The sequence below is a fragment of the Scyliorhinus canicula genome, chromosome 9, assembly GCF_902713615.1.
Source record: "Scyliorhinus canicula chromosome 9, sScyCan1.1, whole genome shotgun sequence".
NCBI classification, from domain to species: Eukaryota; Metazoa; Chordata; class Chondrichthyes; order Carcharhiniformes; family Scyliorhinidae; genus Scyliorhinus; species Scyliorhinus canicula.
Genome location: NC_052154.1, coordinates 68,758,254 through 68,776,220, shown reverse-complemented (window position 1 = coordinate 68,776,220; position 17,967 = coordinate 68,758,254). Strand labels below are relative to the sequence as shown.

Sequence of the window (17,967 nt, the reverse complement as noted above, 5' to 3'; positions counted from 1 at the left end):
GGCAAGACTTTACATCAGGGCGTCAGACGTTTGTGTCTCGGGCTTCTGACGATATTGTTAAACCCATAAGCTTTGCCCAAGGCCTTAACGAACTACCACTGCTCAATGGGCACTCCACTGCTTCATAAAATGGCTGTATTCCAACACAGATCTTAAGGTCTCAGAACAGCAGCCACGCAGTGAGCTCTGTAGCATCTGCCCGCATCACATACTAAACAGGGGAGAGAAAAAATATTACAGTTTAAAATCTGTACCCGGTGGGGGAGCGGACCCGAGGGGGGGGCGGACCCGAGGGGGGCGGGGCGGAGGGGCGGAGGGGCGGACCCGAGGGGGGGCGGGGCGGACCCGAGGGGGGGGCGGGGGGGCGGACCCGAGGGGGGGACGGGGGGGGGCGGACCCGAGGGGGGGGCGGGGCGGGCGGACCCGAGGCGGGGGGGGGGGAGCGGACCGAGCGGGCGAGCGGACCGAGGGGACGGACCGCGGGGAATGCGGCCACCGCGCATGCGCTGGTTGGCGCCGGCCCAACTGCGCATGCGCGGGACCCGGGTCTGGCACCCCCGAGCACATGGCGCCCCGGGCAACAGCCCGAGTTGCCGGTGCCTTGAGCCGGCCCTGCAACCGACTGCCCCCTAAAGGGAGTCAACAGGATAATCTACAGGAAAATCTGAAACCAAAGAGAAAATGCTGGAAAATCTCAGCAGGTCTGGCAGCATCTGTAGGGAGAGAAAAGAGCTAATGTTTCGAGTCCAGATGACCCTTTGTCAAATGTACAATCTGCCTGGGCCTTGAGAAGAAAAAGGTAGCACCAACTCTATCTATGGGAGAACCTTCCTCGACTGTAGCAAGGATAGAATGATCGATCGACAACAGGAACAAGATCACACACAACTGGAGTTTGGAAGGCCAACCCCACCCCAGGCCTTGGAGACAGGATTCAATGTGCACCATCAAATTTTAAATGCCTGACATCCGGATCGATATTCCTGAAACATGGCAGCCAGAGGTGGACTTACACTTTTGGGGACCCTACACTCTTCCTTTTTTGCGGGCCCCCTACATCATGCCCTACTCTGTGGTGATGTGGCACCCTACCCCCAATGATATCAATGCTCTCCTGACCCTGCCCACACTTAGCTCACACAATGTAAGGCACAGAAGCTCAAAATCATTGCTTAATTGCTGTAGTGCTCTTCAACTTAGGACAACAACAAGCCTGTACTGCAATTAATAAATTGAAATTCAAACCTACCTGTTTTCAGCATGATGTTAGAGCTGGTAAATATTGTGATCAATGTGTCTTGAGGCAAGCAAACATGAACTGGCTGATGAGCAATGGGGTGGAGAAATCAGTCAATGACATGACTGCAGCACAGGCCCGTGCAGGACAGAATGAGCCAGGAAAAGTTCAGTGTAGGAGCAAATACTCCAATGAAGTGGAATGTCCAGCCCAATTATTTTGTTTTTCCAATTACGGGGCAATTTAGCGTAGCTGCTCCACCTCTACCCTTCATATCTTTTTGGGTTGTGGGGGTGAGACTCATGCTGACACTGGGATAATGTGCAAAGTCCACACCGAGATCGAACCCGGGTCTTCGGCGCTGTGAGGTAGCAGTGCTAACCACTGCACCTCCGTGCTGCACCCCCGCTCCCCCGTGCTGCCTCTGGAGGCCAATATTGGGAGTGATGGGGGATCTACCCATCAAAAAGGCTGTAAATTCAACATGCAAAAAGAAATGAAATTGTTGATAGTTCTGCGCCATTGTTGGAAATGACTGTAAAGGTGGGCCAAGTCCAAGTTTTAGACAGCCCAGCAAAAACGAGCAAACTACACATGTCCAGAACTCCCAACAGAGCTGCAGAAGAAGAACTGGCCTCCAGAAAAACCAACCAATTTCAAAATGCTACGCCAAAAATACACCCTCACTTTGTCATCATGCAAAGCTACGAATGTGCATTCAAACCCAAATTATTCCAAGAATTGAAATCTTGCGCAATGAATCGTTCAGTTGAAATGCCCAAATGGACTGAGCCGCTGAGTCTCGAGTCGGGTCCGCACCAGTTGAATGTCATTTGGTGAGTATTGATATAATGGAGCACCCAGCAGAAAAACCACAGGAATCCCCATCCAACTGCAAACTTGAGGAATGCCAGATGGAATTGTATGTCGACTCCCAAGAGGATGGATTGTTTGTTGGGAAGAAACCGGGACGGAAGTGGTACTGGAATTCTCTCTTGACTGCCTGGTAGTAGAATCTGACTTTGACTCTCCAAATGGCAGAATTCTCGGACAAGTCTCAAAAAGTGAAAATTCCACTTGCTTTTCCAACAGTGGACTCTCTGGGTGAAAGCCAGCTGGTGAAATCCCCCATTCAACTGCATGGAACAGAGAGACAACTTGAAAATCGGTGGCCTCAACAATCCCAGTGTGAATTCAAAGCAACACAATCACCGGTCGAAGATCGAACGGTCAGCATGCTGGACCAGGAATGGTATTTCCTGACTGGTGTCAAATGTTTGGTCCTCCAGCTCCTCTTAGATGACTAAACCACCTCTAAAGTCTGGGGTTGTTAACCCCCAGCAGAGGGAACTGTAATTATTCCTCAAGAAACATCACGCCTTGACACAAAACTGGAAGGTCTTTATCAAAGTGTTAAAAGTAGGATGCCTCATAAAATCTTTCCCTGCAGAATTCCAAATTGGAGAATTCATGGAATTGGATCACGGCACGGATGGTATTGTTGATTTGCAGACAGTAGCAACTGAATCTTATGTTTAATAACTGAATTCAAAGTCGATATTCCACCATTGCCCCCCAGTCCTCTCACACTCAACCCTGGCCTCTGGTTAAGTTGCCCCACTGCTCCATGAAAACCACAGCGCTGGCACCTTTTTGCGTGGGTGGCCGAGCCTCGATGACCACGTGTGTTCCTGGCTGAGTTCATCGCTGGTGCAGTTGGCTATCTGTCCTAGCCTCTGCTCTCTTGCCTTGTCTGCCCGGACAGTTACCACCCACCCCTCTCACTCTCAGCCTTGATCTCTGGTCAAGCCGCCCCGCTGGCCACTACTCTCTGAAAACCACTTGGTGCTTGCCTGCCTTCTCACCTCCCAACTGCTCACCTCTTGGATCTCACTCAGGTGGCCGGGTCTCCTCCACCACGTATGCTCCTGGCTGGCTGCTGCTGTGTGCTGGTTTTATCTGGTCTGGCCTCTGTTCTTTGATTGGTTGACCACCTGCCCTCCTTAGCCCTGGCCTGGAGGTCAAGAGGCGCCCTGCTGCTCTCCTGGATGGCTGTTGGCCAGCATCGCTGCCTCATCTAGTTGAAGGTTTTGCAGGCTCATACCCCAAAGTTAAGTGGTCAACCTCACTTTTACCTCCGGTTGCCCACCCGGCCAAATGTCAGAAATCAGGGCTGCGGCTTCACTCAATGAAAGTTCAGAAACATCACATCAATTCAGGAGATCCGCATGAACTGCTCTCAACATCTGGCAAACTGTTTTCCTGTTCTAAATGGGAGTCCACCAATCGGAGCCCGATTTGTTCTATATTGCCTGCTGATAAGCTTAACTTACCAGCAAATTTAGAGCTACGACGGCTCTGATTGGTGTTCCCACCACAACAGTCACCTTTCAGAATGGGCTCCCCCCATTGGCCAGTGCCTCTCCCTGCAGCACCGTGTGTTTCATTATAAGTCCGCCTCGGATGGCAGCCAGTTCTCAAACTTGGCTGGGAATTTCACCACCACCTCACCAAAGACACCAGGCACAACCCAGGCTCCCCATAGGTTTCCCCTTGTCCTCACCTGAACTACCCAGGAGGGATGACAGGCTATACAACAGGAACTCAACAGTATGCAGGAAGGATTCCACCCGACACAGTGCTATCTCTGTCACAAAGAACCTCCTCATGCACCACCGTCATCTCCACAAAGACGCCTTGCAACTGTTGAACTTTGGCTTTAACATCGTGCACCGCAGAGCCAAGACTATCAAGCGGATCACCTTCATCACTATGATGTGGAGATGCCGGCGTTGGACTGGGGTGAGCACAGTAAGAGACCATACAACACCAGGTTAAAGCCCAACATGTTTGTTTCAAACACTAGCTTTCGGAGCACTGCTCCTTCCTCAGCTAAATTCACCTAAGGAAGGAGCAGTGCTCTGAAACAAACATGTTGGACTTTAACCTGGTGTTGTAAGACTTCTTACTACCTTCACCGCTAGCAGCAATCACCCCTTGCTGCACACCATATTATCAGGCTGGGAAACCTCTCCAAGGCAACTGTACTACCTCCAACTCCTTTCAGCCACCACGAATCAATGAGGATTAAAGTATGATGTCTCGACTGAAAATTGCTTGGATCATTGATCATCATATAAACCGAAAAAAGATGTACACAAGGATAAAAATAAAGATTGAAAGATGAGCAGAGCCAGAGTTTGTGAAAATGCAGCCGCTCCTACATTTACATTAAGTGATTCCCCCTTCCCTTTAACTTAAAATGGAAAATCATGGATGGAAACCGAAAAGAAAAGGAGGATTTAAAAAAATATATATATTTATACAACGAGTGTGAAAACCTTTTGTTACTCTCTATCAATGGCTTGCATTGTAATATCGTCTATTTGGAGCTTCATTTGCCCAGAGCAGTAACAGTCCAAATATATTTCTGTGCAGCCTGCAAATTGCTGCAATATTATATGATACCAAAGTGTATTTAATATTTGTGTTTTAACAGATATAAAAGTTCATATAAATTAGCAAAATATTTTGGGTTTTTTTTACCCTTTACAGCTTTAATTTTCTTAAACTTGAAATGTGAATGATGCTGCATTTACTGCCCAAATGTAATTGTCCCATATTTGTGGCTTTGGCAATGGCAGTAGCTGACTTAATACAGTCTTTGATTTGTGTACAAACCTCTAATAACACACCACAGCAGCACAGATTATTTAAATCATCCCTATTATCTATGTATGTATATGATTAAAATGACAATCTATTTATGTATATTACGGCTTACTTGCAGAGGAAGAAAACGTAATATATTTGCAAAGACAGATAAAGGTGGACATCCGGTACATAATCGGATTTTACTTTGTAACTCAACAGTATCCCAACATACATCCTGAATGCTTTAAGCAAAAAGATCTGGTAAAATTGCCTGGTTTGCAAAATGTAGTCTTTAATTTCCTTGTAAAATTAAAGGCCTCCTTGCTGTATTGCATTCTCTTTCTTTTTTTTTAAATTTAAAAAAAATTTCTTTTTCTGAGTTACAAAGCCAGGGCTCAGTGTGGACAGGGGCGAACGAACCCCTAATCCAGCTCATTGCCTGCTCCAAAAACCAAAGCAAATTCAAATTGAATCCATTTCATGGTCCCCGCTAGAGAGACATGCCAGATCTGAGCCAAAAGGCAGAGCAGATACTACACTTGATCTGAGCCAAAAGGCCGAGAAGCAATTGCATTCTCTTTCTGATGGGAAGGTTGCAGAGGCATTCTTTCTGAACCCTTCCAATGGAATTTTAAAACGGGTGAGTAGGAGAGGTGAGACTCACTAGTAGGGCTGAATTTTGCGAATCCTCAATGGTGTGTTTCCTGTTTGAGTGGCGGGGGGGGAGGGGGGGGGGCTCATCCCATTATTTTCACGTCCACCCTCATAAAATGTGGGCGGGTGTCAAAATCTGCAGTCCACTCGATATTTTAGAATGATGATTTTGAGGGCCAATTCAACTTGATATCTAGCCTGTTGGCCTTAATAATAATAATCATCGCTTATTGTCACAAGTAGGCGTCAATGAAGTTACTGTGAAAAGCCCCTAGTCGCCACATTCCGGCTTGCTGTCCACGCCATAATATGTTTGGTGCTGGCAGCAAGACAGGAATAGGGGATCTGAGTTTTATCCTCAAATGGGTAACAGTCGGAAATGAAACGTGGGGGGGGGGGGGGGGGGGGCTCACTTTTCGGGGGCTGCCCTTTTCCAATTACGTGGCTGCCCTACTTAGACTGAACCCCTCCACTTCCTTCCGACCCACTCTCACTCTCTTAAACCCACCCTCTTCTTCCCTCTCCATTGTTCCTGTCCTAAACAAGCACCGACTTCCAGGCCCCTCCAAAGGCCCTGCGATCTTGGGTCTTGGGCTCCTCTTTTCAGCTGCAGTCCTGGCAGCTGCCACTGATGCTCTGCTGATGCTGGTGGATTTGCGGCCAATCCAGAGGGTGGGCCCCAATGAGGGGTGGAAGAACCACTTGGCCCTTCCATTTAACTGTCCAGGGTCAGGACTGAACTGCAGTGCTTGAATTGGCTAAATAACAAATGGATTAAGAAGCAAATAATAGATCCTGTGTGAAATTTACGAAGCATCTGCTAGGGAGGCACAGTGGTGCAGTGGTTAGCGCTGATGCCTCACGGCGCTGATGACCCGGGTTCGATCCCGACTGCGGGTCACTGTCCCTGTGGAGTTTGCACCTTTTCCCTGTGTCTGCGTGGGTCTCACCCCCACAACCCAAAGATGTGCAGGGTCGGTGGATTGGCCATGCTAAATTGCCCCTTAATTGGAAAAAAAGGAATTGGGCACTCAAAATTTAAAAAAAATAAAATAAGAAGCATCTGCTGGAAATACACAAATATGGCTTCCGGGTAGTCACAGCTCAGGGCTTGTCTGTGATCTGTGGTGGAATGCTAGTTGGTCATGTAACCAAACAGGAGGAATAGCCTCATTAATAATTATATTGCCACGAGCAGAGGACTCATCGGTTGCATATTGAGTCCATCATTTTGAACGCATGAATTTGAAGGTCGTGCCCACCTGAATGAGGGGGATTAAGAAAGGACAGCATTGCTGATGGACTGAGATTCAAACAAACACAGTTGGAAGTGAAAGTAGGATCAAGGGTTATTTAGAACATGGAAGGAAAGACACATCAATTGTAGGCTTATTAGTGGTACAAGACGTTATGACAGCTCTCAACATGGAGCATGAGGAAGAATCTGCATCAGATAAAAAAAAATTGAAAGGAGCCCAAAGTAATGACATAATTAGTGAGAGGGAAAGGAGAAATCTTGATCAAATACATCATTCCCAATAGTTGGAGGCATTGGTTTTGATTTTGCGGGAGGTGGCATGGCACAAGCCTGGTAATACTCCAGGGATTTGGGGAGCATGGAGATCCAACAATCTTAACAGCAGGGACTCATTTCCTGTTCTGCCTGACACTCAGCCACATCCACTACCAGGCCAGTGGGCAGAGCAGCAATTTGATTGCAACCTGTGATAACCTTTTGCCATAGAAGTAAATAACTTGGATGAAGGAACTATGTCCAAGTTTGAAAAATGCACCAAGCCAGGATGGATAGTTAGTTGCGTAGATGAGAGGAGGAATTTCTGACGGTGCATAGATAAAGAGAGTGGACAAAATTGTTGGAGATGGAGTTCAACATTGGAATGTGTGAGATCACCAATTTGGATCCATAAAAAGGCAAATATAAGATGAATAAACTTGCATTAAAAGTAATCGATAAAGGGTAGTGGAATATTGTCCTTTATCTTAAGGAGGTGGAAAAACAAAGGAGATTCTTCAATTGCACTGTGCCTTCATCAGTGGTATGTACTTAGTTTTGGACACCACATTTCTCAAGAACAGCATAATGACCAGGATCATAACGTGAACTTAAAATTATACCAGGGCAGAAGGCTTTAAATTATGAAGACAAGTCTCATAAAGTTGGTTTGTATTTCCATGAGTTTAGAAGGTTGAAAGATGATCTAATTAAGGTGTTAAAAATTTGATGAAAGGGAGTTGATTAGGGATTCGTGAAAAGACTATTCTCTCTGGTGAGGAAATCCAGACCAATGAACCCACAATCTTCTTAGAGCCAATCCATTCAGGAGTGAAATCCGGGAACACTTGCTCATACAAATGGCTGTGGACATTTGGAATTCTTTCCTCCAAAATGCGATGGATACTGAGTCACAGTTTGAGTAATTTGAAAAGGAATTGTGACATTTGGTTCGGTACAACTGTCTTTTGTTCAGTTGCCAGAATAAATACTGGGGTTCCTGGCCCCAAGGATTTCTGAATTTTAATATACCTATGCGTCATGATTTGAAAAAAAACTTGTTTACTCTTTAGTGGCTGTTGTTTCCATAAATGTTGTACAGAATGGTTGCTGATGTGTGGTACAGTAAACAAAAATAGAGAGATAAATGCGTAGAGTAATATCAAACTATTTGGAGGGGATTTTGAAAGAGTGGGATAGAATACCCTAATAATGCACTTTTGCTACAGTGAAAGGGATAATGATTCTTTCGATCATGAGCTTGCACATTTCTCAGCAAATGCTCTGGATCTTGTAAGTCGTGCTTGTGAGTAACTCTACTCAGTTCAGCACCCTTTCTTTCCCCATTTCCCCCTTGCTCACTGACACTCCTCTTCTCCATCAATCACACTAGCATCCTTATTCCTCTCTTTTTCCCTCCTTCCCACCACCTCATGAGTGGTATCCATCTTTCCCTCATTCCAGCTCTTCCAAGTTGCTTCTGGAATTCTGCATGGGGGACATTCCTGAATTCCAGAGCAGGCAGCAGGATTCCATAATCTGGAGCTGCAGCAACATTGTTGGGGACCAGAAATGGAGCCAGTAGCCATGTTGACCAAACACAAAAGTGCCAGCCAACTAACTGTCAGCAGTTGGCATGGAATTTTCTCTAGCTGCTACTTTTTTTTTTGTCTCCATGTAATCTTGGCTACTGTGGGTGTTTTTCTAAACTTTTGTTGCTTGTTTCTCTCATTCCACTCTCCCCTCGCCCTTACTGTGTTAAAATATGTAACTCATCCCACTATTTCTTTCACACTCAATGTCCTGGGACCTCCTTCACCCTCCTCTCATTTGTAAATTTTTAAAACTCTAGCTATGGTATCACCTACTTGCTATTCCCTGCAGCAGGGAGAGGCTGAGGTAGGTTTTCATTCCTAATTGGATAGCTATCTTGTAACTGCTGAGTCATTGTTTGCCACAGGTGTTACCTTGTCAAAGATGTGAAGGCCTACCCTAGAAAATATTCAATTTCTTCTCAAAATGAGCTGCCTGAGGTCATGCGGAGAATAGTTTTAATTTGGATGGGATCAGGGTAGAGCTTCCAAGCTGGTCGGGCAGTCCTTTGTCAGGATCAGCAAACTGGCGGGAAGATTGACCCCTATGTGTTATCTCCTGACTAACATGCTAAAATCGCTTCTTTTTGGATAGCAATGTGTGCAATGCAATTTTAGCCACATTGCAATATTGAAGAGCTGTTCACCGATGAGCAACTTTGAATTAGATTTTCCCATGTCCCTTCGTCATGGGAACTAGTCTATGACGTGGTTCTAGCTAGGAAACTCCGTTGTTCCTCCACACTCCTGTTAAACTCCGTGGAATTGTTCCATGTTAGTGCGCAGACTACTATGTCAAATTGAGTACTGCAAACCAATGTAAGAGCAAATTGATTAGGAAATTCTTGGGTTCTCAACTTCTCGTTAACCTGGGACAGCATGTTTCGAATAAGATTCAAATGAGAACTGTGTGTAATGAATTAGCATTAGAGAAATACAGCACAGAACGGGCCCTTCGGCCCACGATGTTGTGCCGAACTTTTATCCTAGGTTAATCATAGAATTTTGGACACTAAGGGCAATTTATCATGGCCAATCCACCCAACCTGCACATCTTTGGACTGTGGGAGGAAACCGGAGCACCCGGAGGAAACCCACGCACACACGGAGAGGATGTGCAGACTCCACACAGACAGTGACCGAAGTCGAAATCGAACTTGGGACCCTGGAGCTGTGAAGCAATTGTGCTATCCACAATGCTACCGTGCTGCCCATGACCATGAAGGCTCAGACCATCAAATGTCCTGGGCAACCATGGCCTGGTTGAAATTAAGTGATCACTTCCGTATTGCTGAAATTCTGGCTTCTCAGTTCCCTGTTGTAACTAATGGCTTGCCTCTCGCCAAATCAAACTTCACTGTAATTCCACAAAAGTCATCTCAATCAGCCTTGGTTCCATTGGTAACACTCTCGCCTGTGAGCCAGGCCATGAGTTTAGGTCCCACTCCAGAGCTTGAGCACAAAAAGCTAGGCCAGTGATGAGCTACCTCTGGGCTTCATGTGTGGACTGTTTCTTTTTCCTCCTCCTCCTCCTCCTCCTCCTCCTCCTCCTCCTTCCCCCCCCCCCCCTTTCATCTCAGTGGGCCGCAAGATTGCAATTGAGCAATGTTCCCTAATCATAGCCTCAGGTTAAATAAATTTAATACATGCCAACATATTAATAATGAGTTATATAAAATGTGAATCCTTTACCTATCACCAGAACTGTCATTAACTTCAAATGGTAAAATCAAGGTGGTTTACATTGTGGACACAGAGGGAGCACACAGCTCTCACAGTCAGTGTTGTGTGTAGTCAGCGAGCACCTTGTGTCACGTGACCTTGCTTTGCATGTGCATCACTTTTTAGTCATGCCAGTCAGGGGGATAAAAAACATGTGAATGAAACCAGTGGAATCCGGCAAATCTGAATGTGATCAGCGTTCAACAAAGTGCCTTCTGGGCTGCACCAGTACCATGTTGGGCCACATGGGGCCGTTGGGCCACCCGTTGCCCCACCACTGAATTAGGTTAACACTTTAGTGCAGTACTGAGGGAACACTGTCATTGTATTCAGTAAGGAACAAAATGTCCATGGGAGATATTTCTAAAGAGATGTTCAACAAAGGCCCTTCCCGGTTCTGGATATAAGATCCCGCAGCACAATTTGAGGAAGGGCAGGGGTGTTCTCCCTCTTGTTCCCTGGCCAGTATTTATCCCTCAATCTGCATGATGAATACAGATTGTCAGGTCATTGCTGATTTGGGTGTTAGCTGCGTGAAAATTGGCTTCCACATTTCCAACATTGCAACTGCATGGGCAGGATTCTCAGTTTGCGACCCACCGGCTGCGTTGCGCTCATCCTTGAGTGCAGTGCAGCTGGTGAATGCCGTGAGAGCCCTCTCGTAGGCTTCCTAGAAGTCTTCATGCCTCGTGGGATTCACCCAAGTCCCGTAAGTCATCGGAGTCAGAATCCCAGGGGGTGAGACTAAACATCTCACGCCAAAGCCGGTTTTCAACTGACTTACCCAGTGTCCACTGGCCTCTTTGATTCTCCAACCTTCCCAGCGAGGCCACAATTGGGCGCCATTCAGCACTGGTCACACAGACGTGGGGAGGGCTATTGGAAACCCCTGGGTGGTCAGGGTCTGTGCAGAATGGTTCCCTGGCACCCCTCCTGGAACGCGGGCACCTTGGCCATTTGGGGAAATTCTGATAGGTCGGACAGCCAGTCTGCAGCTTTAGGTGGTGCTGCTGACCACCAGCCGAGCAGGATTCTACGGCGGGCGATCAGGGAGGCAAAGGCAAGGGCGTCAGTCCTCCTCCCCATGAAGAGATCTGACTGGTCTGATACCCCAAAAACTGTCACTTTCGGGCAGTGCTCCACCTCATCCCCACTACCTTGGACATTGCCTCGAAGAAGGCTGTCCCGTACCTAGCAAATCTGGGCAAGACCAGAACATGTGGGCTCCTTGGCGCTGTTCACATCTATCCTCCACCTCCAGGAAGAACCTACTCATTCGGGTGCTCGTCAAGTGGGCTCTAATTACCACTTTTAGCTACATTCGGTTGAGCCTCGTGCATGTGGAGTAGAGGTAACCCTGTGCAATGCTTCGCTCCAGAATCGCCATCCTATTTCGAACCCCAAGTCTTCCTCCCATTTCTTCCTTCTCATGTTCAGTTTGGTATCGGTCCTCTCTAGCAGTCGTTCGTACATGTCACTAAAGTTCCCTCGACCTAGTAGCTCTTCCAATAGTGTCTGTCGTGGTGGTTGATGTGTTATCTGTGTTGGTCTAACATTGACTGCAACTGAATGCAGTAAAACGAGAAACAGACTTCCGACACAGGAGATGGTCCAACACTGTTTTATTGAACCTGTTGATTGCTAAACATAATCTGCTGTGGGTTGACACTCGATTAACCTAACTGATAACTCCAGCTAGCTTCACCAGACTAGCTCTCTATCACATGGTGATGATGTTCATTGGCTTATGCACTGCGACTATCTCCCTGGCTGTGCCCTGTGAGAGAGGGAGCGCCTTAATGCCCTGTGGGCTTTATAGTGGTAGTGTCCTGAATGGTGATTGGTTGTTCTGTGTCGTGTGTGTTCATTGGTTATCCTGTGTGTCAATCACTGCTTGTCTGCATCTCATGATATACATGAGTTGATATTATGACATTGGTCGCGGGTATGTCCTTGTCTCTTTCTGGAGGAAGTTTTTATGGTGCAGGTTGCCTTTATCTAGTTGGAATTCTGCGTCAGTGTTGCACATTACTTTGTTAGCTGTAAAGCATTTTGAGGTGCTCTGAAACCATGAAAAAATGCTAAATAAATGCAAGTTTTTATTTTTTCTTGAGTATGGATTTTTTGGCCGTAAAAATAAAATATTAAAATTTTTATGTTTCCCATTTGTGTCAAGTTGGAAGACTGTGCACTACAGCTAGCTCCAAATGGGAATTATCTGGATCTGGAATTGTCACTGGATGAACAGAGGGATGACCTTGAAGGATTCTATGAAGAAGTTGGGTAAGGAAACAACTTAAGTGTCATACATGAAAATAAATGACCAGATTAATAACGGGTGTCATTATCCATTTTTGAGACTTGAGTGCAGTGGCGGGTGGCTCCAGCACTCCCCTTTTCTGTTGGGATTCTGTGCCTGCTTCTGCACTTAAAGCTTCATTTATAATGCACAAGCGAATTCCCTTCGAAAATCCTGGCAGCTGATTCGTCCATCTGCCATCCACTGACTGATTCAAAGGTCCTGGCATCATATTGGTCCAGCACACTGGTATCACTCTCTCCAGCCCACCTGTCTTCATCACACCATGCATGATATCAAAAATCCGGAGGAAAAAAGCTAGGAGCTTCAAGAAGACAGCTTTTCCTCTAATCAACCACTTTCCCCCAGGCCCATCACCTGCGAGGCACCCATGACTCACCTGGACCTGTATCCACTGCCACTGGAGTCTTTGTGCATCCCTTTCTGGCAACGGTGTGATATTCCTTTGACCCCCTTGTCCGTGAGCGTTCAGTGCAGCCTTGTTGGCAACCAGCTTCCCTCCACTCAGTCTTTCCTCTACCTTTCAATGCTCATCATCCTTTCCCTGTTACCCACCATTGTGAGCCATCGACTTCGCCAAAGCCCTCCTTGCACAGCTTTCCTTCTTCCACATTGCCCCACTTGTCTTTGTTAGACAATGCCCCCCCGCCAGCCTCCCCTCCATTTGAACTTTAGATCTTTGTCATGGTGACTGAATGAATCCCGCAACACAGTGTTGTCCTGAAGCCCCTTTGCTCCCAACCTAAGGGCCTGTACTGGTCCTTTTCAGTGACACAAAAGGGTCCATGACTAACAGCTCGGCATGGAGTTGTAGTGCAGGATCTGGTCTTCTCTGACAGAGTGGTGTACAGCGCATCAGAAGCAGTGTGGCACTATGGCAGAAAGGCTTTGTTGAAACGAGGACCACCTTGCGCACCCCACTCATTAGAAATTGGGGTTTAAACCCACTTAATTTCCCACTGGTGTGGTGCAAGTTTGGAAGGCCTGTCAGGATTCTGGTGGCCTGCTGTTTTGTGGAGCATTCATGAGATGCAAATTCATGCCACCAGCTAGCGGGAAGACCACCATTGGGAGAATTGCAACATGATTTTACACAGGTGGGTTTCTGACTCTTCTGTATCCGCCAGATTCTCTGCTCTCCTCTCGCCCGCCTCCCCAGCCACTGGTAAGATGCGAGAATTGTGCCCAGTGTCCAATTCGCTCATGACCGTTCGGCAGCTCTTGTTAATATCTGTTAAGAATCCCATTTCACACTGGTGGCAATTGAGAGTCAGCTCAATGTTGTTTATGAGGAATTCCCTTGTAATGACTGACTATTTCCTGGCATAATACTGCACTAATAACAGGCTTACCTCATTGAACACTCGGCACACTGAAGTCTTGCAATAAGATGGAGAAGTTCTCACTTGTGACTGCAATAAATAAATTGTTTAAAAGAAAGAAATAATAACCGCAGTACTTTACAGATGGCATGGACTTGATGGACCAAATTATGACCACCTGTGCCAATATGACTCAGAGCGCAGCCATTTTTCTTTTTTTTTTACAGGGTTAAAGCTGCTTTCTTGCAGTATATATGTAATCGAATCTGAAGTCTGTATAATTGTTTGATTTACACACTTGTAAATAGCTAAGTTTCTTCACACCCCACCAATGGAAATACCTTGGGGTGCCTGTAATTAATTTGTTTGAATTATGGAGTTGAAACTGGACAATAGAAAGCCATGGAAGCTGGCAGTGATTCATGTTATTTATTAGCTGTTGAGATGAGGGCAATGTTAGCAAGGAGGCACATTCTGCACAACCTTGTGTGTGCCTTCTCCTTGAACCGCTGCAGTCCTTGTACTAACGATGCGTCCAAAATGATATTTGTTGGCAAATACCAGGAATATGGGAAGATTGTAACATAAATGGGAATGTCCTTGGACTAGTAACTTGAAGCCAGGCTTATGCTCTGGGGACAGGGGTTCAAATTTCTGGTGGAATTTAAATTCAATTAATAAGAGAAATCTGGAATTGAAAGCTAGTGTCTGCAATGTTGACCAAGAAACTCGCATTAATTGTAATAGAAAGCCACCTGGTTCACTCACGATGGAAATCTGCCATCCTTATCTGGCTTGACCTATATGTGACTCCAAACCCACAGCAATATGGTTGGCTCTTGACTGGCCCCAGAAATGGTCCAGCACGCCACTCAGTTAAAGGGCTATTAGGGATGATCAAAAAATGCTGACACTGCCAGAAATGCGCACACCCCATGAAAGAATAAATTATATTGGACCTAGCAACAAAAAGGGGATAGTGAGACAACTTCAGTGATAAATTCCACTGCCAATAAAATATTTAATAAACTGAAGCTAATCAGGCTGCTGTTCAATCAGAATTGCTGACATGAACAAAAGTGCAAGCAAAATATGAAGGTTTGGTAGGCTACCAAACTGAGCTCAAGCAGGCACCCTCTCTGCATTGGTCTCTGGTTTCTGCTTTTCATTCAAATGGAATTGTATTTTTAAATTGCGTTGAGTTATAATATTTTGCAGTTGCTGCAGTAACAAAATATTCCAACATATGGGAATGGCTTGAATGTGGCTTTTCTTGAGCAGTCCACTGATGAACTTTAAATGTTGGAACAATATCAAATCTACTTGCTGGATGGAAGGGTAATAGTGATGTAAGCAAGTCCTTGTTACAACCTAATGATTAGAAGGCTTAGAAGTGTCCCCTTTCAAATGAGTTAATGTTACAACCAACCTGTTGTGTGCAAATCAGTCTACGTGTAGCTTTTCACTCAAATTTCATCTATTTCTGGTAACCAGGATTAATTTTTACAGTGTTTATTTTTTAACTTTGCATTTTCAATTCCCTCTCTCCTCCAACATAAGATTTGGTTGGATTAAGCTTATGGTTACTTTATTTTTTACCTTCCCTGATTTCCGTTCCACAGCCTCTTTACAGCATGAACCTGCCCTGGCTAAGAGAGGAATCCAGAGATTCATCAGTCTCACTTGTAGCCAGCTGTGGGAGGTTATGGCAAAATGCCTTCAAGAGATTAACCTTTTGATTTTCTTTCAGTTTTCCTCACCCTTGTCCCCTTTCCGATGCAGTTCCCTCAGCTTCCCAAGAGCATTAACACATGGCGACACATTTGGGATCTGGAAATGACCATGTGGTTGGAAACATGTTTGTTAATCTGTGAAGTCGCACCCTGAAGATCTGAAACACAGTATTGCTAAGCACCCATTAATATGTCACAATTTCATTATATCTACTTTTAGGGCAAGGGAATTGTCGGCCCTTAAACCTGCTCCGACGTAACCATTTTCATTTGCCACAACACACTCCCAACTACAACGACCTCATCCTCTGATGTGCAATAAGTAAAGATAATAGCATGTTGTGCTGTGGTGAATCACTTGCCCTTCCCATTATAAAGCTTAAGGCTTGTTAGCTGCAGGAAACAGTGGGGTATCTGTACAAGCTCTGCATGACTACTGTTTCTATCGATACAAGGTTAGGAATGCAAAGTGAAAATCCCTGTCCTGCATTTTAAATAGCTGAGTTTAGTGTGCCTTGTGCAGTGATTTCTATTTAGACATGGTTTAAGTTGAGTAATTGCAACAATAAAACATCTGAATCCTACCTTGTAAAGAACATTGATTGTCAGGTTACGTTTCTCAGTAACTTTGGTAAACTGCGACACTGAAAGGAACTCTGACTAGGACTTCATTGTGTTGAAAAATGTCCTTCAAAAGGCAATGATTTTTAAAAAAATATCTGGAATGATGGCTATAAGTGCCAAAGACTATGTAACTAATTTAAAAGTAATGAAACTGGCCACTTTATACATTAGCGGTGGGCACGTTAGGACTGCTTCCAGCCACGTATTGAATCCAAGACCACAACTGAGCCAGATAAAGAGACATTAGGGCTGGTTGTATTTAAATGGTGGTTGCTAAATTGCATAAGATGTCTATTTATTTAAACCTGATGCAGTTCTGCACATCAGCATTTATTTTCAGCTTTAGTTGTTTCTGTCTTTCTTCCTTCATTTCTCCCCACCCCCAAATTTAACATGAATGACACTGTTTGTTCTTCTGTCTGTATAATAGTAAAAGAGGATGCAGACTGGTGGAATGTGCAAAATAATTCATTCCATCGCTCGGTGTCCTCAGTTTGTTTTCCCACCCATTTTCCTCCCTTCTCTTCTCATATGAAGAGTGGATTAGGAACTCCCATTGAAGCCAATGGAAAGGAAATTTAAGCACTCTGCAGTCAAGCGGCAAGTTGAAAATGTAGCCGACTGACTCAGCAACAACTTGTATTTACATAACACCTTTAACATAATAAAAGATCCCATGATGCTTCACATAGTTTTATAAAAACACAATTTGACACACAACCATATAAAGCGATATTGGGAAGATGACTGAAAGCTTGGTTGAAGGTTAGTGAGACAGAGAGGTGTAGGGAGGAAATTCCAGAGCTGAGGGCCTAGGCAGCTGATGGCACGAACACCAGTGGTGCAGCAATTTTAAAAAAGGGATGCCGAGGAGGCTAGAATTGGAGGAACGCAAGTATCTTGAATGGTTGTGAGACTGCAGATTACAGATAAGGAGGGATTTAAAAACAATGATGAGAGTTTTAAAATCAAGGCACTGCTTAAGCAGCAGCATTTAAAATAAATAAATAAATAAATATTAGCGTCACAAGTAGGCTTACATTAACACTGCAGTGAAGTTACTGTGAACAAGATAATGGGTGAAGGGGACCTGGCACATGTTTAGACACGGGCAGCAGTGTTTCGGTTGATCTCAAGTTTACAGAAGGTAGATTGTTGGAAACCAGCCAGGAGTGTGTTGGAATAGTCAAATCTAGAGGTGAAAAAGGCATGGAAGAGGGTTTCAACAACAACATGAGTTGGAACTTTGGGTGGGGTGGTGGATTCGGGCCGTTGAACTATATTTCAGAATTGGAAATAGGTGATATTAGTGACAGTGCTGACAATAGTTAACTGCTCTTTTTGGGTTAAGTATGACACCAAGATCGTGGACAGACAGATTCAGCTTCAGACAGAAGAGTAAAGGAGTGAGCAGCCAGGGAGAGGGGTTTACGACAGGGACCAAAGACATTGGCTTCAGTTTTCCCGATATTTAATAGGATGAAATCCAGTGCTGAATGTCATACATTGGTGGAATTTTCTGTGCAACCTGCCATGCGTCTGCCTTGGCCGGTGGCGCGTTCTTCTGCTCCAGCCATTGTCAACTGGGTTTCCCGT

General features: G+C 45.4%; 1 protein-coding gene and 1 non-coding gene across 5 annotated transcripts in view; one reads left to right on the top strand and one right to left on the bottom strand.

Annotated features, from left to right (window-relative positions):
- Nucleotides 1–17,967, top strand: part of fhod1 (formin homology 2 domain containing 1) — a 483,544-nt gene that overhangs the window by 43,791 nt on the left and 421,786 nt on the right. For all 4 annotated transcript variants that reach the window (XM_038806848.1, XM_038806847.1, XM_038806846.1 and 1 more), the window contains exon 2: nucleotides 12,549–12,655. In XM_038806848.1, the coding sequence (XP_038662776.1) occupies nucleotides 12,549–12,655 (107 nt within the window). The remainder of the gene's footprint in view (nucleotides 1–12,548; nucleotides 12,656–17,967) is intronic.
- Nucleotides 5,276–5,460, bottom strand: LOC119972038. Its single transcript, XR_005461973.1, has one exon. It is a non-coding gene; the product is annotated as a U2 spliceosomal RNA (small nuclear RNA).